This window comes from Salvelinus alpinus, chromosome 8 (genome assembly GCF_045679555.1).
Source record: "Salvelinus alpinus chromosome 8, SLU_Salpinus.1, whole genome shotgun sequence".
Lineage (NCBI taxonomy): Eukaryota > Metazoa > Chordata > Actinopteri > Salmoniformes > Salmonidae > Salvelinus > Salvelinus alpinus.
In genome coordinates, this window is record NC_092093.1 from 58,280,025 (window position 1) to 58,304,335 (window position 24,311).

Genomic DNA, 24,311 nt, shown 5'->3' on the forward strand with positions numbered 1-24,311 from the left:
GGACAGATCACTTTCTGGAAGACGGGAATGGCGAGAATTGTGGAGGGATGGCAGATACAGATAGATGGATAGAAATTCCACGCTGGGGTTTAACATTAACATCCAGACTGAAGTGATTTGAGGTGTATTAGGCACTAGAAACTAGAACTAAAATCCTGATTCTATGACCTGGAGTAGATAACCACTGGGCACAGACATTAGTTAAACGTTTAGTTTTAATTTACATTTGGTTGAGCTGTCAATTAATGGGAATTCGATGTGAAATCATTGAGCACGCACCCATTCTCATCAACAGGGCTGTAGTGAAGTAGGTTGAGAACTTCAAGTTCCTTGGTGTCCACATCACCAACAAACGATCACGGTCCAAACACACCAAGACAGTCGTGAAGAGGGCACGACAACGCCTATTCCTCCTCAGGAGGCTGAAAAGATTTGTCATGGGTCCTCAGATTCTCAAAAAGTTCTACAGCTGCAGCATCGAGAGCGTCTTAACTGGTTGCATCACCGCCTGCTATGGCAACTGCTTGGCATCTGACCATAAGGCGCTACAGCGGGTAGTGCGTATGGCCCAGTACATCATTGGGGCCAAGCGTCCTGCCATCCAGGACCTCTATACCAGGCAGTGTTAGAGGAAGACCCTAAAATATCCTGAGGCTGCATTTATTGTAGCTGGTGATTTTAACAAGGCTAATCTGAAAACAAGGCTCCCTAAATTTTATCAGCATATCGAATGCGCGACCCGGGCTGGCAAAATTCTGGATCATTGCTACTCTAACTTCCGCGAGGCATACAAAGCCCTCTCTCGCCCTCCTTTTGGCAAATCTGACCACGACTTCATTTTGTTGCTCCCAGCCTATAGATAGAAACTAAAACAGGAAACGCCCGTGCTCAGGTCTGTTCAACGCTGGTCCGACCAATCTGATTCCACGCTTCAAGATTGCTTCGATTACGTGGACTGGGATATGTTCCGGATAGCCTCAGACAACAACATTGATGTATACGCTGATTCGGTGAGCGAGTTTATTAACAAGTGCATCGGTGATGTTGTACCCACGATGACTATTAAAACCTTCCCCAACAAGAAACCTTGGATTGATGGCAGCACTCGAGCAAAACTGAAAGTGCCCTCCGCAAGGCAATCAAACAAGCTAAGCGTCAGTATAGAGACAAAGTAGAGTCGCAATTCAACGGCTCAGACATGAGACGTATGTGGCAGGGTATACAGTCAATCACGGATTACGAAAAGAAAACCAGCCCCGTCGCAGACACCGACATCTTGCTCCCAGACAAACTAAACAACTTCTTTGCTCGCTTCGAGGACAATACAGTGCCACTGACACGGCCCGCTTCCAAAACCTGCGGACTTTCCTTCACCGCAGCTAACGTGACTAAAACATTCAAACGTGTTAACCCTCGCAAGGCTGCAGGCCCAGACGGCATCCCCAGCCGCGTCCTCAGAGCATGCGCAGACCAGCTGGCTGGTGTGTTTACGGACATATTCAATCAATCCCTATCCCAGTCTGCTGTCCCCACATGCTTCAAAGAGGGCCACCATTGTTCCTGTTCCCAAGAAAACTAAGGTAACTGAGCTAAACGACTATCGCCCCGTAGCACTCACTTCTGTCATCATGAAGTGCTTTGAGAGACTAGTCAAGGATCATATCACCTCCACCCTACCTGACACCCTACACCCACTCCAATTTGCTTACCGCCCCAATAGGTCCACAGACGACGCAATCACAATCACACTGCACACTGCCCTATCCCATCTGGACAAGAGGAATACCTATATAAGAAAGCTGTTCATCAATTACAGCTCAGCATTTAACACCATAGTACACTCCAAACTCGTAATTAAGCTCGAGACCCTGGGTCTCGACCCTGCCCTGTGTAACTGGGTCCTGGACTTTCTGACGGGCCGCCCCCAGGTGGTGAGGGTAGGTAACAACATCTCCACCTCGCTGATCCTCAACACTGGGGCCCCACAAGGGTGTGTTCTCAGCCCTCTCCTGTACTCCCTGTCCACTCATGACTGCGTGGCCATGCACACCTCCAACTAAACTCAGACGACACTACGGTAGGCTTGATTACCAACAAGGATGAGACGGCCTACAGGGAGGAGGTGAGGGCCCTCGGAGTGTGGTGTCTGGAAGATAACCTCACACTCACACTCAACATCAACAAAACAAAGGAGATGATTGTGCACTTCAGGAAACAGCAGAGGGAGCACCCCCCTATCCACATCGACGGGACAGTAGTGGAGAAGGTGGAAAGTTTTAAGTTCCTCGGCGTACACATCACCGACAAACTGAAATGGTCCACCCACACAGACAGCGTGGTGAAGAAGGCGCAGCAGCGCCTTTTCAACCTCAGGAGGCTGAAGAAATTTGGCTTGTCACCAAAAACACTCACAAACTTTTACAGATGCACAATCGGGAGCATCCTGTCGGGCTGTATCACCGCCTGGTACGGCAACTGCTCCGCCCACAACCGTAAGGCTCTCCAGAGCGTAGTGAGGTCTGCACAACGCATCACCGGGGGCAAACTACCTGCCCTCCAGGACACCTACAACACCTGATGTCACAGGAAGGCCAAAAAGATCATCAAGGACAACAACCACCCGAGCCACTGCCTGTTCACCCCGCTGTCATCCAGAAGGCGAGGTCAGTACAGATGCATCAAAGCTGGTACCGTGAGACTGAAAAACAGCTTCTATCTCAAGGCCATCAGACTGTTAAACAGCCATCACTAACATTGAGTGGCTGCTGCCAACATACTGACTCAAATCTCTAGCCACTTTAATAATTAAAAATTGGATGTAATAAATTTATCACTAGTCACTTTATACAATGCCACTTTATATCATGTTTACATACCCTACATTACTAATCTCATATGTATATACTGTACTCTATACCATCTACTGCATCTTGCCTATGCCGTTCGGCCATCGCTCATTCATATATTTATATGTACATATTCTTATTCATTCCTTTACACTTGTGAAATTGTTAGATTACTTGTTAGATATTACTGCATGGTCGGAACTAGAAGCACAAGCATTTTGCTACACACGCATTAACATCTGCTAACCATGTGTATGTGACCAATAAAATTTGATTTGAAAATTGCCAGACTCCAGCCACCCAAGTCATTGACTGTTCTCTCTGCTACCGCACGGCAAGCGGCACCGGAGTGCCAAGTCTAGGTCCAAAAGGCTTCTTAACAGCTTTACTGCTCAACAGCTAATCAAATGACTACCCAGACAACTTGCATTGACCCCCCAATTCATTTATTTTTTTAATGGTTTACTTTTTAGTTATTTATTATTATATATATATTCTTTAATTATGCTGCTGCTACTCACTGTTTATTGTCTATGCATAGTCACTTTACCCCTACCTGTACCCCCGCACATTGACTGTGTACCGGTACCCCCTGTATATAGCCTCATTATTGTTATTTTATTGTTACTTTTTTACTTCACTTTATTTAGTAAATATTTTCTTAACTCTTATTTTTTTTTAAACGGCATTGCTGGTTAAGGGCTTGTAAGTAAGCATTTCATGGTAAGGTCTACCTACACCTGTTGTGTTCGCCGCATGTGACAAATAACATTTGATTTGATTATATATCAACCAAAAATGTCACCATGTCATTGGATTTAGGTTAAAAGTGGTGTGAAAAAAAACACAAAAGTCTCTTACATTGATGACTTTTTTCAAATCCAATCAGTTTTCCAAATTGTTCCAACATTGTCACATATATTTCTTCCCAGTGAGCAACCAGTAAATGGACAACACAGTATTTATTCTTATTCTTAACAAATAACAGAATAACTTATGTGAGAACAGGGAAAATCAAGCATTATTCTTCAGACAGGTCATCTCTGTTGTCTGATCAGACAAACCAGACAAAAGTTGATGTTTTATCCTCAGGCAAACTGCTTGACAAGCCAACTGTCTGTAAAATAATTGAAGGAGAAAAATTACGCAGTGTGTGTTGTTGCTTGAACATCTCAATGTGGTGGTCATGTGGTGCGTTGACGACCAACACAAGACGACACAAACACACCCAGATCTGGGAAAGAAGGAATGTCGTTCTGGCTCTGGGGTTCTGAAAACGTTCTATATGTGCAAAGAGATCTTTGTGTGTCGAGTGCCATTGGGTTGTCTCCCCCTGTGTTTCGAAACTAAGCAATTATAATCAGTCATTAATAATAACCCTCATTTAAGAGAGAAAAAAAAGGAACCTGCACTGATGATCATTGGAGGATTAGTTTGAAGGAACCAATCCTTCCACATCGATAGATAGTGAACTGCCATAAAGTAGACTGATTCAGTCATTAATAATAACCCTCATTTATAAATGTAGCCCAGAACATTTGAAAAAATGAGTCCAACCATTGGAGGATCAGTAACAAGCATCTCAGTAGCAGTTTGAACCGAACCTTCCACATCCATAGATGGCTAACTGCCATTAATAACAAGGCAATGGAAGATCAAGTACACTGGCTGTTGTTCTACAAAGTCTTCTCGCAAGCCCAAACTTCAAATGAGGACCTAGAACAATGAGCATTCTGACTAGGCTTTCTGTTTCCTTCGGGGGTTGCCAAGCTCACAACACTAACAGCGAATGGATGCACCAATCAGGTTCAGAGTATGATTTTTGTATTGCTCCCTTGCAGAGAAAAACTGTCCAAACAATGACCAACAAAGAAGTTATGAGAGAGAGAATGATCAATGTGGTCTCAGAGCATTTCGTATTATTCTGTACGTAAATCGGAGATACTCCCTTTAGTATGACATGACCCCTTCACTTTTTCCACATTCTGTTACATTACAGCCTTATTCTAAAATGGATTTTTTTTTTAAATTGTCCTCATCAATCTATACACAATACCCCATGATGACAAAGCGAAAGTTATTTTTTTGGATAATTTATTAAAAATGAAAAACAGAAATACCTTATTTACATAAGTATTCAGACTCTTTGCTATGAGACTCGAAATTGAGGTCAGGTGCATCCTGTTTCCATTGATCATCCTCGAGATGTTTCTACAACTTGGAGTCCACCTGTGGTAAATTCAATTGATTGGACATGATTTGCAAAGGCACATACCTGCCTATATAAGGTTCCACAGTTGACAGTGCATGTCAGAGCAAAAACCAAGCCATGAAGTCGAAGGAATTGTCCGTAGAGCTCCGAGACAGGATTGTGTCGAGGCACAGATCTGGGGAAGTGTACCAAAACATTTCTGCAGCATTGAAGGTCCCCAAGAATACAGTGGCCTCCATCGTTCTTAATTGGAAGAAGTTTGGAACCACCAAGACTCTTCCTAGAGCTGGCCGCCCGGCCAAACTGAGCAATCGGGGGAGAAGGGCGTACCCAAATATATTGTATTTTCAGCTGTTTAAAGCTGGTGTACAAAACCGAAAGTAAAAGACGCAAAATTGAGATTTAAGAGCACAGAAGCATAGAAATAGCACAGATAAAAAAGATCCACTGCTTCTCAGACATGCTTTCCATTAGAATGATAGATCTAATACATATTTCTATGTGAATTTGGTCAGATTAAGGGGTTTACTACTGAGACAGAGCCCAGTAGGTCAGATCTCAGACTGCTATTGAAAGGTGGAGGACATTTGTAGACTGCAAGGGCCTCTTGAGAGGAGCTGAGAAGTGTTATTTTTCTCATTTTCAGCGTATTAGAATAAGGTCCACACAATACACTGTTGCAATGTTAAATAAAGACTGTTGCATGATTCATCGGTGGCCTAGAGCATGTGTACTCAGGCCCGGCTCCAGGCCTAAGCGACATAAGCAGTCGGGCCCCAACCCCCCCCCCCCCAAAAAAATATAAATAATAGGAATTTACTGTTGACAGTTAGAATAGTAGAATACACAAGATGCAAGTATACAATTTCGTTGTGCATCAGCAGTTTTTCTCTTGTTTTGTCAGTCACTGACAGTCACTAAATTAGCCATGTCACCTAACAATTTTGAGATTAGCTAAATTTACAGTAATCATGGCCGAATACCAACCGGGCACGGCACCTGCCCAGGGGCCCTGACCTCCAGGGGGCCCCCATTGATTTTGTTAGTCACCCTCACTCATATTTCATTAACATGGCATAAATAATGGCAAAATGTGTAGAATTGCCAGAAATTAGTTTTTAAATGGCAAGAATTACTCTGCCTCAGGGAAAAATTTGTAGAATTGCATTAAAGTTTTTTTTTAATTTATAAATGTTCTCTCAGCTACATGGCAAAATGTGTATAACATCAGAAAATGTACTTTAAAAAGTACATTTTTCTCTCCGCCATCAGGAGAGGGTGGCCCCCCAAACAAATCTTCCTTAGGGTCCCAAAAGTCTGAATAATTTAACTGTCTGGTATTGTGGTTAAATACAATTAAGAACTAGGTTTAGCTGCAACAGAGTTTGAGTTAGGAGGTGTGAGGATATTCTGTTCAGACATAAACCAGACAGAAGTTGCAAAAAGGGCCAAACAAAGGGGCCACTTTCCATGCGTACAGGGTTACAGGCAGTCAGGCAGCAGACGGAATGCGGTCTGGAGGAATTTGTCCCACATTTCCTGTCTCTGTCTTTTTGATGAGCTGCACACAGAGTTTTGATGTGGCGCATTGCAGTCTACCGACCACAGTCCTGTGGGGAACCACATGAGTCTGGCGTCACTTGGGGCTATCGCAGCCGTACTCATGCATATGAAGAGGAAAATAACATTCACATCAGCACTACTGACAAATGTAAAAAGCTGTCAAACGATGGTGTCTTCTTCACAGACAACACATAAAAAAAGGATGTGTGTGTGTAAAAAGACCTGACGATGAATACAAAACAACTGTTGGATCACATTGTCTTGTAGCTCCAAAAAATCTCCCATGACAATATACTACTTCATGCCAGTCGCACACTTAACAGGACAATGTTTCATACACCACAGAGATGAACCTTTTAAATTCATGCACGTTCTTTCGCCTGGTGAGATTTAACCTACGCTAACAAGGCTGGTAAAACACAAGCCTCCAATCCAGTCGGTATGATTAGAGGCAGGTTGTGAGGATTGCATTCCGAGACAAGAGAATTGAACTTGCCATGCTAATACAGCCCAACCCATCGCAGCGTCAAACTGCATTAGACAATATCAATTTGGGTACATTCTCGCATCTTTAACTTGTTGGTATATTGATATTTAGTTCTCTTTATATACTGATTTAAAATAAATGCAAGATGTAAAGTCACAGCTGGATATAGGCATCTTTCTTGATATTTGACACTAATATATTCATAACAAACGTCACTCTATCAAACTTTTCAAATATATTTATAAAGCCCTTTTTACAGATGTAACAAAGTGCTATACAGAAACCCAGCCTAAAACCCCAAACAGCAAGCTCAATTAATCTTAACCCTCAATTTAAAATGGCCTATTATATCTAGATATGAATCATAAATCATGTTCTGGGATGTACCTCTGCTTCTGTAATGGGAAATTACTAGTGTATTTACATTGAACAAAAATCTGAATGAAACATGTAAAGGGCTGGTCCCATGTTTCATGAGCTGAAATAAAATCCCAGAAATGTTCCATGTGCCCAAATTTGTTAACATCCCTGTTAGTGAATATTTCTCCTTTGCCAAGATAATCCAGCCACTTGACAGGTGTGGCATATCAAGAAGCCAGTGGAGGCTGCTGAGGGGCATTTCTGTCTGTAATAAAAGTAATTTTGTGAGGGAAAACTCATTGGCTGGACCTGGCTCCCCAGTAGGTGGTCCTGGCTCTCAAAAGCGTGGGCCTACGCCCTCCCAGGATCACCCATGGCTGCTCAGTCATGTGAAATCCATAGATTAGGGCCTAATAAATGTATTTCAATTGACTGATTTCCTTCTATGAACTAACTCAGTAAAATCATTGTTGCATTTATAATTTTTGAAGGGCCGTAGAAATTCCCTCATGAGTAAGGCATCAACAAACACTTAACATATCAATGAAAAGGTATTTTATTTCACACATTTACTATTGTTAACAAAGGAAACAAATCTTAAACACAAAATGTTCCTTGTCTATTATAACTGATTAATTCTCACAGATGTGCGCGTTGTCAAGTCAGAAAACAAACACTGCTAGTAACCAACAACAAATAAAGACCTAAGTAGTTGAAATTATAAAGGGAACATAAAAAAAAGTAACAGGAAATTAAACAATGCAAAATCTGTCTAGCTGACAGGGCGACAGTTCAAAACTGAAAATCTTCTTCAGTCATATCAATGGCCCAAGCAAACTTGTCTCTTTGGGTTTTGTTGTAAATCTTCTCGATTGGCACATTGAATTTCCTACACCTGCCATGAAAAAAATGTAAAAGTCAATCACATGCTACAAAAATACAAAGTGAAAAAAGTATATTTTTAGAGGGCAACAAGTGTTGTGGAACTGACAGAGGTCAAGGATAAATGTTAGGCTAAAATGGTGGTTACCAGGCCACTGATATCCTGGGGTCCAGGTAGTTGAGTTTGGACGTGCCCAGAGCAATGACCTTGTTCTCCTCCCTGTCAGTCATCTGCAGCTGGAGTTTCTTCAGCTGTTCCTCCAGCCTCTTCACCACAGACTCCGTCTTCTCAACAAGCCTGGGGAGAGCAGGAGACGAGACCTTGGGTCAAATTCTATAACAGTATAATTATTTATCTGTGCTTGATTGAGCTTGCCTGGCTTAAATTTGACCAACAGAATGATCTGATGTTAAAACAATAGAGGCTCAGTAGCCTAACAAGCACCGCAGTAGCAATTTGAAATAGCCCTTCCAGCTGCCATTGTAGAAGTAGTTTATAGGTTATGAAAGGTCAAATCCACTGGTTGTTATCCAACAGTGTCAGTAACAGTAGAGTCAAATGACCAACTGCAAGAGAGTCACTCATTTCACTGGTCAGTTTCACCCTATCAAAAAGTACTCACTTCCGGGTTCTCTCAGTTCCGCCCTTCTTGTGCTCTTTTCTGGCTTCTTTCAGCTCGTTCTTGGCCACATCTAACTGTTGCTGCTTCTGCGCAATCTGGAACAATATAATGGAGTATGTTAGACAATGATTCACTGTTAAAGGGAATTGCTGTACATGCTTATATGGTAATAAAACAAAAATAATCAAGATAATGGATCTGAACATTAGACAATATTGCAAAGGAGCATAGATGGTTTTTAAAATGGCACTATAAGAAGCACTAGCTACTAAATTAACTGTCCAGAAAAAAAAGAAAAAAAACACACTATTCATACATATTCCAGTTACCTTGTCCTGCAAGTTTTGCATGGATTTCTCAAAGGTCTTGGGTGCTGCCCTCTGGTGGTTACAGAGAATGGCCACAGCTCTGTTGGCTCGGTTATAGGACAGCAGTTTCTCCTCCAGACTCATGTCAGCTGAGGAGGAAAACAGGCATGTCTTTCAATATTGTACTGTCTTCACTATACATCTGCTTGTTTCACAGCTTCATACAGTTATAACACTGAGAACATAAGTGATAATGCCTGAGAAGCCAGTGTTGTTTGGAGGATATATTGGCATGGGTGGTGTTAGGCCCGAGACCAAGTCGAAAAAAACAACTAGGGCCACGTATGTCACAGACGGTAGCCAGAGCAGAGCGGAGAAATCTTGTCAGCTATTCTAAACTAGATCTACAAAAAAACCTGCACTGAGTGTATTGATGGTGTAAAAGGAAGTGGACTAACCAGTGGTGAGCTTGTTGAGCTGTTCTTGCAGAGTGGTGGAGGCGTTGAAGGTTCTGAACACTTTTGCTGACAGCCCCGGCATGGACTGGTTCAAGTACTTGTTCAAGTAGGTAGTCTACCAAACAAATAACAACCAAGCGTAACTGTAGCTGCAAAGCTAGATAAGCCTACTGTGTGAATCACATAGCTAGCTAGTCATTATTTGGGTGACACTCATTTTATAGCAAACATGAAATAACCAGGTGCAGGTCTTCAACTTACATTTATTCTATCAAACAGGTCATCCTCAGGCTCCTTGTTTTCCATGAACAGCTTCAGGTTCTTGAAAACCTGTGTACAGATAATGTCTTTGCACATTAGACAGATGTTTAACCCTTGCTTGACACCCCATAATACGTAGGAGTGGAGATGTAACAGGTGCTAGACAGTGCTGCTCACCCTGCCTTCCACAGGCACCTCGTTATAATAGCGAATAGAGTCTTTGCCCAGGAAGTCAAACTCCACCATGAACTCCTGGCCCCCCTTCTCCTGGTGCAGGGTGATGTGTTCCACTCTCAGAGAGCAGCAGCCCACCGTGTCCGCTGTCTCACTCTCCTCCTTCTCATTCCCCGCTCGCAGGGCCAGCTACATACACACACACGTTAGTGAGAGAAATGTATACTGTACATGTAGGTACTAGGTAGGGTTGGGTAATATTAGCATATTACCTGCTTGACAGCCATCGTTGATGGTGGCGACATTGTCATTTGGCAGACGACGGTTAAGCCAATTTGAACATGACTGGCGGTGCGCAAGCACGGAGTTGGGCAGCACACAAGTCACATTCAGAGTAATTATTATATTTCTATTTGCTATCGCCTATTTCAATGCATTCGTAAAGTATTCAGACCCCTCAACTTTTTCTACAGTTACGTTACAGCCTTATTCAAAAATTGATTAAATAGTTCCCCCACCTCAATCTACACACATTACCCAATAATGACAAAGCAAAAACAATTAAGAAATTATTTTAAAAAAATCGAAAACTGAAATCACTTTTTAAACAATGTTACATTTTTCTTCTTTAACAAGACATAAGCAGATAAATTACATGAAAAAAAAAACAGCAAAACCCACATCAAAAGTTAACAGCAAAAAAATAAGTAACACCTAAGACAAAACAAGTGTTACAGAAGCGTAAAACCACCAAAATTACATTGTACAGTGGTCTGATGCAATAGGATAGAACATTTGGGACAAATTTCAGATGAAACAGCGCCACAAGCCAATCGGATATCTCTCACCACCCCACATGCACACAAAGCATAGTACACTACCCAGAGTTCCCTTCATTAGCCAATATTTCACCCACATCACTCTGCTCCCAAACCTTTTCAAAAGTGTTGTTTACCCATAACCGTATATGTTATCTTTTCCATTGTTAGGCAAGATGACATTTCCCTAAGCCATTGGGCAATACTAGGCCTGTTCACACTTTCCCAGGCAAGAGCTATCAAGCGTTTTGCTTGCAGCAAGCACATATCTGTAAGCGTTTGTACTTGGTTATTTAGATGAGGATTGATTGGGTATAACCCCAGGATAAACACTTTGGGATGGAGAGTGATATGTGATACCTCTAGGGTTGCAAATGGTCGGAAACTTTCCGGTAAATTTCCAGACATTTTCCATGGGAAATTAAGGCCGGGAATTTTGCTTAAATTCATTAAAAAAGTAAGCTTATAACAGTGAATTTTTTGTGTGGGATACACATAAGGAAATTCTAGGTCTTGTGGCATATTTTGGTTAAACTATCCCCAATTCAATGGAATTGCAACCCTCTGCATGCACAATGTATTCTTCCATCACATGTACAGCTGATTCTCAAGACCTTGCACACTAATGAGATGCTACTGAGCCAACTACTACTACATTGTCTGAGCCAAGGACTACATGCTTTCTGATAAGTTTAGATTACAATACTGGGTGGGGTGAAAATATTTTATATGACAGACATGATTTTTTTTAATGACTGGTAAATAGTAGCCTACAGCAAAGTGTGTTTAAATCATTTCTAACTTGTTAACAATTTCTGCTAGTTAGTTTTTGCTACCATGTGGGTTTTTAGCTTGCTTGAGCCTGCTAACTGAGTGTTAATTCACCTGTTTCCATACATGTTTCATTTTAAAACATTTACCGTACAAAAGGAGTTGTTTAATCTAACTGCTTAACCATTTTTTTTATATTTTTTTTATAGCATTTTCCCCTTCGAATTTTACAGGAAAATGCCACGGGCACTATCTGATGTGTGGAGACTAGAGGTCGACCGATTAATCGGGCCGATTTCAAGTTTTCATAACAATCGGAAATCAGTATTTTTGGGCGCCGATTTTTTAAATTATTTTTTTACACCTTTATTTAACTAGGCAAGTCAGTTAAGAACACATTCTTATTTTCAATGACGGCCTAGGAACGTTCTGCCTCAGCAGAATGACAGATTTTTAACCTTGTCAGCTCGGGGGATCCAATCTTGCAACAGTTAACTAGTCCAATGCTCTAACACCTGATTACATTGCACTCCACGAGGAGCCTGCCTGTTAGCGAATGCAGTAAGCTAAGGTAAGTTGCTAGCTAGCATTAAACTTATCTTATAAAAAACAATCAATGACTGTCATTGCTCCAATGTGTACTTAACCATAAACATCAATGCCTTTCTTAAAATCAAAACACAAGTATATATTTTTAAACCTGCATATTTAGCTAAAAGAAATCCAGGTTAGCAGGCAATATTAACCAGGTGAAATTGTGTCACTTCTCTTGCGTTCATTGCACGCAGAGTCAGGGTATATGCAGCAGTTTGGGCCGCCTGGCTCTTTGCGAACTAATGTGCCAGAATTTTACGTACTTATGACAATATTGAAGGTTGTGCAATGTAACAGGAATATTTAGACTCATGGATGCCACCCGTTAGATAAAATACGGAACGGAATAAACGTTTTGTTTTCGGGGTGATAGTTTCCGGATTAGTCAAAGGAATATGGTTTAAAGAGAAATAGTCGACGCGTTATAATTCCTGTAATAACTTGCAGCTGAATTTGAAAGGGGTTCCTTTGTTATTTTACCGTTCATGTCTTCCATAGAGAATGTCTTGATCTACTTCAAATAAGGTCTGTGTTTCGTGCAGGCTTAAACCGCCTCGACGTTTTGATACCCGTGTAAATCTCACTAGGATAAGGTAACGTTTGTCAACATATTTTCATAAATCCACTCTACAAAAAAAAAAGATCTTCGCTTATATTTAGCCAATATTGATCAGAGTTACCTTGTCCTATGGATATCTACACAGTTATAAAATTGGCACGGTGGTGTAAGCCTACACGAAACACAGACCTTATTTTAAGTGAATCTAAAAATATCCTATGGAATAAATGAAGGAACCGCTTTTCAGATTTTGCTAGAAGGTGTCATGGGAATTATGACTCGCACTTTGGTTGTCAATTCTTACCATGCCCATTATTAAAATAGGATTTCCTGCATATAGAAATTAAGTTTTTGTTTTCAACATTCATCACAGGTAACTTAAACTATTTTTATTCAAACAGTTGAGAGTATTTGTCTCCTAAGCAGACTCTTCAGTATCATTGTCACTTCAGAGCTGTGTGTGTGTGTGTATTATATTAAGTTAAAAAAGTGTTCATTGTTCATTCAGTATTGTTGCAATTGTCATTATTACAAAAATGTGTGTGTGTGTATGATATATATATAAAACATTTTTTTCTAACAAATCGGCCGATTAATCGGTATCGGCTTTTTTGTCCTCCAATAATCGGTATCGGCGTTGAAAAATCATAATCGGGCGACCTCTAGTGGAGACATTTCACTGCAGCTAATGTAGAAGAAAAAGCGGTGTACATTTGCAAATACTGTGCCAAATCATGTGAAGAATGCAACAAAGATGCAGAATCATCTGGCCAAGTGCATAAAGTTCCCTCAGTGCTCACAACAAAGGCTTCCCATCTAGTACAAGCTGAAGTCTCTTGTATAAATTGAAACGTATAGGTCAAACTGCTGTCCAATGTATTCTGTAAAACTTGTATCTTGCAGCCGTTATTATGGAAATGTACTTTCATTAGAACAGTGTAAAGAAAGAGTTAATTGTATTGATATGGCCACTGCGACCTGTATGCTCTAGTCGGCTGGCCCTCGTTACATATTCGTCACGCCAGACCCACTGGCTCCAGGTCATCTATAAGTCTATGCTAGGTCAAGCTCCGCCTTATCTCAGCTCACTGGTCACGATAACAACACCCACCCGTAGCACGCGCTCCAGCAGGTATATCTCACTGGTCATCCCCAAAACCAACACCTCCTTTGGCCGCCTTTCCTTCCAGTTCTCTGCTGCCAATGACTGGAACGAATTGCATAAATCGCTGAAGCTGGATGGAGACTCATATTTCCCTCACTAACTTTAAACATCAGCTATCTGAGCAGCTAACCGATCACTGCAGCTGTACATAGCCCATCTGTAAATAGCCCACCCAATCTACCTACCTCATCCCCATTTTGTTTTTATTTACTTTCTGCTCTTTTGCACACCAGTATTTCTACTTGCACATCATCATCTGCTCATCTATCACACCAGTGTTAATTTGCTAAATTGTAATTCATTCGCTACTATGGCCTATTTATTGCCTTACCTCCTCACGACATTTGCAAACACTATGTATAGACATTCTTTTTTTTCTACTATTATGTAATTGACTGTACGTTTGTTTATTCTAAATGTGTAACTCTGTGTTGTTGTTTGTGTTGCACTGCTTTGCTTTATCTTAGCCAGGTCGCAGTTGTAAATGAGAACTTGTTCTCCACAAGCTTTCCTGGTAAAATAAAGGTGAAATAATACAAAAAAAATTAACATTTTCATTTTTCCCAGAAAGGGAATGTAGCTCAGTGGTAGAGCGCATGCTTCGCATGTATGAGGTCCTGGGTTCAATCCCCAGCTTCTCCTATGTAAGTTTTTGCATTGACCCAACACCTACTTTCCAGAATGTTGAAATTCTTAGCAGGAAACAGAGATGTGCTAAATCATTTGGTCTTGTAATCTGAAGAACATGCGTTCAATCCCTGTTCGCACATTTATAGAACAGAAGTGGCATGGTTGCCAACTTTTATGGCATCATTTTCAAAAACTGAAGTTCATGTGTTCGATCCCTGTCCGTAACTGTTTTAAGAATTGCTGCTATCATTTCATTGTAGTTTCAATGGAGTGGTGTATATAAAAAGTATATTGAATTAATATTCTATTTTCTCAGCAAATGAAATGGGATGGAAGCTGTATGAAGGGGGAGTGCATGCTGTATATGTTTGAGGTCCTCGGTTCAATCCCAAGATGCAAGATTTAGGTTGTAAGCGCCCTTTAGGTGTGTCACCTACTAAATTAGAATCAGAATATATAAAGAGATGCTGGAGCATAGTCAGAGATGACAATGCTATCATAAAAACAATCTTCAAATTTTAGAGCGTAATGCTGCTGAGAACATAAAAATAGTTGATTTTGGGAATAGGTCTAGTGAGTAACAGGAGTATTCCACATCATCTGGTTCGTTTCTTTCCAAATCTCTATTAAGTTTAAATCCTTCATAAAATGCTGTATGGTTTTCCTAGATTAGGTGTGGGAGTAGTTTGAACCCGAGGTGCGATCTTTAACAGGATATAAAGTGCAATTAAAGTCTCCTGCAACAACATAATTACAAGGAAGTGTGGAAAGGTTTAAAAACAAATCATTAAAGAATTTAGAGTCATCTTCGGTGGGACCATATGCATTAAATTAAAACTGCTCGGACAGCAAGGTACCCCGTATAATAATATATCTGCCGGCGGGATCACAAATTGTTCGCAATATCTGATATGGAATGGACTTATGGGTAAGAATAATAACTCCCCTTGCATGGGAACTATATGAGGCTGCAATGACCTGCCCAGGCCACCTCTTGCGTATCTTAGGAATGTCGCCAGATAATAGATGTGATTCTTGCAAAAATATGATCGTCGCCTGAAGTTGTTTTAATCTACTTATTACCCGTTTTATTTCATCCCCTACAGTTCCAGGATGTAAATTTAACCTTAACACTGAGTCAAATTTACCTGGGACACTTGAACTAAAACATGAACCCATAAGAGCACATTAGATCAGCAACAATACACCAATAGACCTCTGTTACCACCATAAACAAAAAGGACGCGTTAAAGCACGTCAACGTACAAAAACACATGCCTAACAATCAACTACGAACGTGTGAATAACCCTCTTACCCAAAAGTCTCTAACGGACCTCCCCCTCCCAGTGACACTCCGTATAAGGCGCTCAACAGATCCACACACACGTGAGGAGCCGCCTCCGCCTCTGCAGTTTCTCCCCCTTTGTACACCTTCTGCCCCGCCACTTGTCATTATTGTGTTCACCATTTAACAAAGAACCAAACAAAATACCAGGAGTGAGCCAGAAAACAAGACCTCTGTGATCTAGCCTCAAAACAACCCGCACCAGGATGTTCCGATGCATAAATAAAAGTTTCATGATACATAAAATTATAATAAGACTTGTAAACTGGCCATGTTAGTATAGTTTAATAGACAGTGCTACCATGTTACTAGATAACTAACACGGTGAACTGGCTCACACTTTAAATACCTGTTAAGACAAAACCGAAAGCAACAGTACAAAAAATGTCCCAAAAATAGATCAAAGTTTAACGTTACGTTGCCATTGCCTCTTCTTCAGCGTTGCTCCGCTTCCACACGTCTGCCTAGCTTCTCAAGAAACTGCTCCCCCTCGGCTGATTTTTCAGGCGCGCTGGAAAGAGGATTCCATACCGGATAGCCTTAGCCCGTAGCCGCTTGACACGGTCGAAGTGTTTCCATGGAGAGATCTGGGAAGAACATTACTCTGCAAGTTGTCTCCCTTTCGCCCAGGCTGCATTCACCACACGCATCTTATCTTCATAGTTTAAGAACTTACCAGAGCCCTCGGGGTGCGTTGTGGTCGGATTGTGGGCCGGAAATTCGATGAGCTCTCTCAATGATCAAAGGAGAGCAGAGTGGCTCCATCTTCAGAGACTCGGGAAGCGACCACTATAGGAATGAGCAAGCGTCGCTCCCCTTTCACCTCCCTGACCAAGGTCATTCTTCCGATTGCTCAGTTTGGCCGGGCGGCCTCATCTAGGAAGAGTCTCGGTGGTTCCAAACTTCTTTAAATTAAGAATGATGAAGGCCACTGTGTTCTTGAGGACCTTCAATGCTGCAGACATTTTTGCACCCTTCCGCAGATGTGCCTCGACACTCTATGGACAATTCCTTCGACCTCATGTCTTGGTTTTTGCTCTGACATGCACTGCCAACTGTGGGACCTTATATAGACAGGTATGTGCCTTTCCAAATCATGTCCAAACAATTTAATTTACCACAGGTGGACTCCAATCAAGAAACATCAAGGACGATCAATGGAAACAGGATGCACCAGAGCTCAATTTCATAGCAAAGGGTCTAAATAGTTATGTTTTTTTTTTTTGTGTGTGCATTTTTTTTATTACAAAAAAACAGTTCCTACTGTCATTATGGGGTAGTGCGTAGATTGATGAGGGATAAAAAATTAAAATGTTTATTTTTGAGTAAGGTTGTAAATGTAACAAAATGTGGGAAAAAAATCCAGGAGTCTGAATACTTTCCAAATGCACTGAATGTTATACAGAACGCAAGAGAGGAACGTAGTCTTGACAAAACTGAGAATTCCACCAAAGCAGCGCAAAATGTCCATTTAGAAAATATTCTCTCCCTCAGATGCATGGGCCTAAACCTATTAATTGCTTTTATAAACCGACATTTCCTAACCATCTTGCATCTAGCCGTAAAAAAAAAAAGGTAGGCTATATTCCCTTCAATAGGTTTTGAATATGACTTTGGGCTATATGCTTTCATCATTGTATGCATGCATGGCTTTCTCATCAAACAATGAATGAATCTGGAGTTCCAACTCCAAAAGGTGTTTGAATAGTCTAAAAACTATATGCAAAGGGACAGAAAATGAATAGTCTAAAAACTATTAGCAAAGGGACAGAAAATGAATAGTCTAAAAACTATATGCAAAGGGTCAGAAAATGAATAGTCTAAAAACGTAAGGTAGCAAGGGGACTAATAAGAGTGAACAAACATCAACAACCTATAGAATCACAGAATGAAAAGTTTAAATCAAGTTTAAGCTCATTTAGAAATAAATTATCCGTGTGGGGTGGAAAAAATCCGGGCCCTCCACGCGAGGTTGAAAACCAAAATGGCCAATAACCTATCCTCCTACTAGGCCCATCATTAAAGCTTTAAGACAAGTAAAAAATAATGAACAGTAGCCTATTTCCCAAATATTCTAATAACCTAAAAAAGTTCTGTCCTAAAGTTGCCGCTTTCAAAAAGAACAAGAATGAACGGAGTCTACAGGGGTGGACCATAGTACATCCCCATATTCTATGAGTACATAATCATGATGGGGAAAAAGAAATACTTCACCCAACCCTAGTACGTACACATAAGTGTTCTACAATATGTGTTTGAGATGACCGAAAAGGGCTTGCATTTTGTTAAGCACACTGCGGTAAGATAGTTGTGAGGTGTGTACCTTGTCGATGAAGTAGAGAGCCACTCCTCTCTGTCTGGTCTTCATCTCTCGGTTCTTCCAGTCCTCACGATACAGCCTCCTGATGGTCTCCACCTTCAGCTTGAGTTTACGAGCCACCTCGTACTTCTGCCAGTCCTTCTCTCCCTGAGCACAGAAAGAAAAACATAGTCTAAGGCAAACTCTGAACTACTGGCTTGATATGTACGCCATCTTTTTACTGAGTTCAGTCTTCAGACTCTTCTCAAAAGTTTGGGTTTGTTTTCCCACTAAAACAACCCCACTGAGGTAAACGAAGGTGAAGAGAAAGGCTCCGTACCTTGAGTTTGGAGCTGGGGTTGAGCATGACGTACTTGAAGTTGCCCTGGACGTTCTCCACCCAGGAGGCTAGCCAGGTCACTGTGTTGTCATGCTGCACCTTCCTCCACCTGTGGCCCTTTGGGGGCACCGGAATATTGGAGCCTCTGAAAAAAACAAAAACACTATTTATTTAGCTTATTGCCTTTCGGCACATATTTGCTGTTTAAATTTACAAGTTAGGCCACTAATTCCCGATTGGGAGTTCCATAAAGTTATAGTGAGGTTGTTTGTTCCTAGTGCTCTCCCGGTGGCCCTCACTTGCTGCAGTTGATGGTGATTTCCTCTGGCTGGATCCTCTTCTTCATCTTGCCCATCTTGGGGTGTTCTCCCCGGCCACGGAACAGCCCCGGAGGCTCCACACGGAAGTTCCCGATCTTCTCCCGGTGACCGTCCAGCTCACAGAAGCCATACTCCTCCGTCAGCTTGTTGTTCTCCTCTTTCAGGACCTAACAGAAGCACAATCCAAAGACTTCCAGATTTGCAATGATAGTGTGCCCTCAAAAAATAATATATATTTTGGGGGATTCACTTGGATATGCAGAATGAAGTACCATCAATTCAATTCAAAGCAAGTGGAACAATTTACTTCAATACTTACATAATGTTATAGATGCAGCTCTAAGCTCTTGATACTTGGCTAAGTTACCTGTTTCTGTTCTTTAGTCATAGCCTTCTTCTCCTCAGACTTATCCAGGAAGTACTTGTTGATATGTGTGAAATCACACTTCGACAACTTCTTGATCTGTTCCCTCTCCTCTACTGTCATTTCCTGTTAGGTAAAATCCTGATGAGCTCAATATCAACTGCTACATTGTAAGAATGAAGGTCACTCACACACACACACTCACTCACTCACACAAAATGCTGCTTAACAACTGTGGTTGTTCATTGCAAAACGCAAGTCTCGACTTAATCAGTGAGACTAACCTCTCTCCAGTCGGTGAAGAAGTTCTCCTGGAAGGAACTCTTGGTTGTGTACTCATGGTCCAGCATCTTGGCATAAAACGTGGCTACTTCCTCAGCAGGCAAAGTCAGTTTTATAGGGTTCCCTATGAATCACGGAAAGTTGAATGTTAGGTCTGCTTTACTGTAAAGCTAAAACGAGACAGGAAAACTATGAGGATGAGTAAAATGGATTAATATAGGGTGGTAAGTAACTCACCATTGTAAAAGAAAGACACGTTATTTGGTAATGGTTCGTATTCTGGTGGGAAAAGTGGACCTTTGTGTTCCAACGTGGTCCATTTGATCCCGTTGTTGGAATTACCTTCCTCCCACCTGACAACAAGCGTATCGCAATTTAATTACAGTACAGAAAGACAGAAAAGGTTTGAAGGTTTAAAATATAATACAAGTGAAACAATACAATATATAAAATACAACATCTCCATACCAGATCTAGCAAAAGTAAGGTTAGCTAACGTACCCCTTTACATTGACAATGTGTGGCTAGCTAGGATTACTCTTCCAAAATGGCATTACCCTGGCTGTCACTGTCTGCACTGTTTTGACAAATATAACGTTACTTAGCTATATAATTCATGCGTGGTTTGGAGTAAGCTACTGTAAGATCAGCTATTTGCCATCGTTTACTCACCTGGCTTTGGGCTCATGCTTAATCTTTACATTAGTTCGGTAAAATCGTAATGAGTAAACCGCAGACCAACTTCTATTAAATTTCACCGACTGACATATCAAGTTTGCAAAAAAATTGCTGTATTTGTTCATTCCAGATTACCAAGAATGAATGAGATTCACAGGCGCCAAGGACTTTCATAACGCTGTTAAAACAATATTCACCTGTGTTGAACTATTAATACTGTCCCCCTAGAAACAAACGATTGTTAACGGTTCCGGCTACAAATGACCGTAATATGTCAACCAATATAACAGGGGGAAAATGTTATAAAAACAAATATAAATTCATTCAAATATGATACTTGCCCATTACATGCAATACAGAGTAAAAAAATGCGGAATTACCATTTCCATGTACTGTCCTCCCCTTCTTTTTTCCCACCCTTCTTGGACTTCCCATCATCTCCATCTTTTTTTTTCTTCCTAGATTCCTCTTTTCCTTCTGGCTTTTTTTTACCGGTTGTCTTTGTGTCTTTACCACTTCTATCTTTTTTCTCCCTTTCTTTCTTGGCATTCTCCTTTTTTACGGCAGTTTCTTTTTTACTGTCACTGGTCGGTAGAACATCAGTTTCACATGAATCTTTGCTCTTCCTCTTTTTAGAGTTGCCATCGGAACTACAGAGAAAATAAAATTAGACTTTAAGCATGACTTTCAAATAGAAACTATTTAAATGGTAAGAGAAAATGCTTTTCAATAAAGCTTTGTGGAAATGTACTATAAAATCCACCATAACACAAAGCATAGCCATTTGGCACATACTTGATATTGTCATTAAAATGAACAAAGCAAAAAAAGTTGGTTCACTCAGAGCAGAGCATATTCTGAGTATGAAGCATTTTTACTGTGGAACTTAATGATGTTCACCTGTTGGCTGATATTTCACCAACTTTTCTCTGCTCAGGATTTCTCTCGTCTGTCCCGTGGTGTCCCTTTTTGCTACTTTTAGATTTGTGCTACATTGCCATAATAGGTGAGAAACAAGGCAAGCAACATCACCAATTACATTGATAATTGAAAATAATAATAAAAAATGGTCAGTCAGGTACCTTGTGTTTGTTATCTTTTTGTGAATGCCCAGTTTTCTTGGATTTTTTGTCAGACCTAGTTAAGGAGAGAAATGCAATTCACCCCAAACCAAGTGACCGTTTTTGTCAATAAATAAACTCATCATGCAATAAAGGGTCAATTGTAGCCTACCTCTCCATATCTGAATGCTCAATTGGTGCAAACAAGTCAACTTCCCGTATCTCAGTCTTGATCACTTTCCTCTCATCTGATTCCGTGTGCTTGGCAGAGATATTGTTGTTTAAGTCAATGGTGCTGAAAATAAAATAAAAACAAAAATCACCAACTTTGCTTTCCCTCCATTCACATTCAAGAATATACTTTCACTTTTGGGGTGAATAATTTGAACATCAGAGAAAAACGTACTTCTTTTCAGAAGGTAGTGATGCATCCTGTGAGAGAAAGACAGAAACCCCATGAATAAACATGACCTAAAATGTTTTGCTAATACAGGGATATGCAGTAACTAGGCCTGTGTATATCATGTTATAGCAGAGGAAGAGGTGAAGCTAGAGGTTTCTCTCACACCAAATTCTGTCCAAAATAAGACCCATGCGTTTCTATGGGTTATTTAGGACCTAAACTTGTCGCCTGCCTTCCCGCCTTTGGGATGACTCCTATTGTTAGTGCGGAGACATGAGCATCTGGTCATTATGTACAGATCTCTGGTGATAGTCTGTGGTTCTTACCATGGCTACACCTTTGGTCTTCACATCTGCATGGTTGTTCTCCGAGACAGCTTTTAAGCCCCCAGAACTGATAAAGACAGAAACAAATGCATTGTTAAAACAAGATGAAATCAGATGATCGCTAAACAAGTTGACCACTGATTTAAATAAAACCGAACACATCGGACAATACTACACCCTTCATTGTGAATGAAGACATGTAAGTGGGAGATTGTAATTAAGGGCGCTTTCACATATCCCCTGTATGTAAATTAATCCTAATAGATAGATCTGTCCATACTCACCTTGTGATCTTCGGCTCCTGCAGAGGTTTACGAGGATGCTTAGAACTGGAGTGCTTCGCCTATGAAATAAAATTATCATCAGACATGTGCATGAGTATGGATGAATGGTCTATTTTACTGTAAGGCGTGTCTGTGTTAGTGATTGATTAGGAATGCCTGGCGTGTATCACGCGATATAATTGAGATGGTGTGTGGATCTCATGCATGCTGCCTCCGTCTGGTCTTAACTTTCATATAGTTGACGTTCCACTCTCTAAACACTCCAAATGGTGCATTACATTACCTTGTGCTTCAGCTCGGTTTCCTCTTTTTTGTCCCTTTCCCCATCCTTACTCCTCTTCCTGTGTTGGACCATAGGGAAGTGTGAATTTAGCTTTTCATAATAATCCTGATTTATATAAAAACAATGACCTCTTTGTAATGGATAGGCTCTATTCTACTACCTTGTCACTGAGATAAGTAACCTCAACGATATACACTTCCACCCCCCAAACCCAATTCTATCATGATGACAACCTGACCTAGGACCAGTGGTTTGAGGTATCTTCAGGAAACTCACCTGTCTGTTGGGCTCTCATCCCTCTTAGATTCTGATGCTGTTCTTTTCCTGCTGGATGTTTTGGCTCCTCCATGCCCTTCATTGCCTTCCAGTTTCATCACTCAAATGTGACCGTACAAAATGTAGGTAGCCTTAAGCCTTAACAATTAAGTCTTTAAAGTAGACAATGTTTTATCAAGTTGAATTGTACCTGTGTATAGTTATCATATTGTAAAGTTTCAATTCCACACCATTTTAAACACACGAGGTCGAATTACGGATGGTTATTTGTAGATCAATTTACCATGTCACAATTTTGGAGGGTCGATAATCTGGCAATATTACTCGTAGTTCCTCGACAAACACGTTCATAAAATTGTCCAATTATTTTATTTCAGTTGAAAAATGCTAACATATCTGAAAGTATTTGCATTCTTTACCTGTAAACAGAGTTGTCCGTGTTCTCAATTCACAATCGTGTCCATTACACTCTCGATGAGATTGAGAACTCACGACACCTGAAAGTTTTCAAGTACCAAAAGCGACCTACTGCGCATGCTTGAACGCCCAGGGTCAACCATAAATCCAGCCAAATAACATATTGACATACATTTACAACGAATAGTGTATGTTTAAAACTTGCTCAAATATAAAGTTATTAGCAAGGTCAGCAAATAGATCATTAAAAAATGTGACACAATGACTGAATAGATCTAACATAGCCTAGCCTTGATGAACACACTTTAATACAGTGGTGGAAAAAAGTACCCAATTGTCATACTTGAGTAAAAGTTAGATACCTTAATAGAAAGTTACTCAAGTAAAAGTGAACGTCACCTAGTAAAATACTACTTGAGTAAAAGTCTAAAAGTATTCGGTTCTAAATATACTTAAGTATCAAAAAATAAATGTAATTGCTAAAATATACTTAAGTATCAAAAGAAAAAGTATAAATAATTTCAAATTCCTTATATTAAGCACAGCAGACAGCACCATTTTCTTGTTTTAAAAACGTACTGATAACCAGGGGCACACTCCAACACTCCGACATAATTTACAAAAGATGCAGATCAGAGGCAGCAGGGATGACCACATGTTGATAAGTCTATGTAGTAGACCATTTTCCTGTCCTGCTAAGCATTCAAAATATAACAAGTACTTTTGGGTATCAGGTAAAATGTATCGAGTAAAAGTACATTATTTTCTTTAGGAATGTAGTGAACTAAAAGTAAATGTAGTCATAAATATAAATAGTAAAGTACAGATTCCCCCAAAAACTACTTAAGTAGTACTTTAAAGTATTTTTACTTAAGTACTTTACACCACTGCTTTAATAGTGGTGTTGGGGAAGCTACTCTG

General features: G+C 40.5%; 1 protein-coding gene and 1 non-coding gene across 3 annotated transcripts; one reads left to right on the forward strand and one right to left on the reverse strand.

Moving 5' to 3' along the window:
• Positions 1-8,008: 8,008 nt before the first annotated feature.
• top1mt (DNA topoisomerase I mitochondrial) lies at positions 8,009-23,539 on the reverse strand. Of its 2 annotated transcripts, XM_071414328.1 has the most exons (23): positions 23,393-23,539; positions 22,974-23,125; positions 22,698-22,755; positions 22,415-22,473; positions 22,131-22,197; positions 21,808-21,833; positions 21,574-21,696; positions 21,423-21,477; positions 21,241-21,329; positions 20,721-20,990; positions 19,900-20,015; positions 19,665-19,786; positions 19,384-19,506; positions 18,996-19,183; positions 18,697-18,841; positions 18,381-18,524; positions 10,178-10,363; positions 10,001-10,069; positions 9,740-9,854; positions 9,303-9,430; positions 8,974-9,068; positions 8,499-8,648; positions 8,009-8,363 (listed from the first exon to the last, which is right to left on the reverse strand). In XM_071414328.1, the coding sequence occupies exons 2-23, from the start codon at positions 23,069-23,071 to the stop codon at positions 8,261-8,263; spliced, it is 2,529 nt and encodes an 842-aa protein (XP_071270429.1). In that variant the 5' UTR covers positions 23,072-23,125; positions 23,393-23,539; the 3' UTR covers positions 8,009-8,260. The 2 variants fall into 2 exon arrangements, with proteins under 2 accessions (XP_071270429.1, XP_071270430.1); XM_071414329.1 differs by lacking the exons at positions 20,721-20,990; positions 21,241-21,329; positions 21,423-21,477; ... (5 more) ...; positions 22,974-23,125; positions 23,393-23,539 and adding an exon at positions 20,335-20,562.
• trnaa-cgc (transfer RNA alanine (anticodon CGC)) lies at positions 14,652-14,723 on the forward strand. Its single transcript has one exon. It is a non-coding gene; the product is annotated as a tRNA-Ala (tRNA).
• Positions 23,540-24,311: the final 772 nt, after the last annotated feature.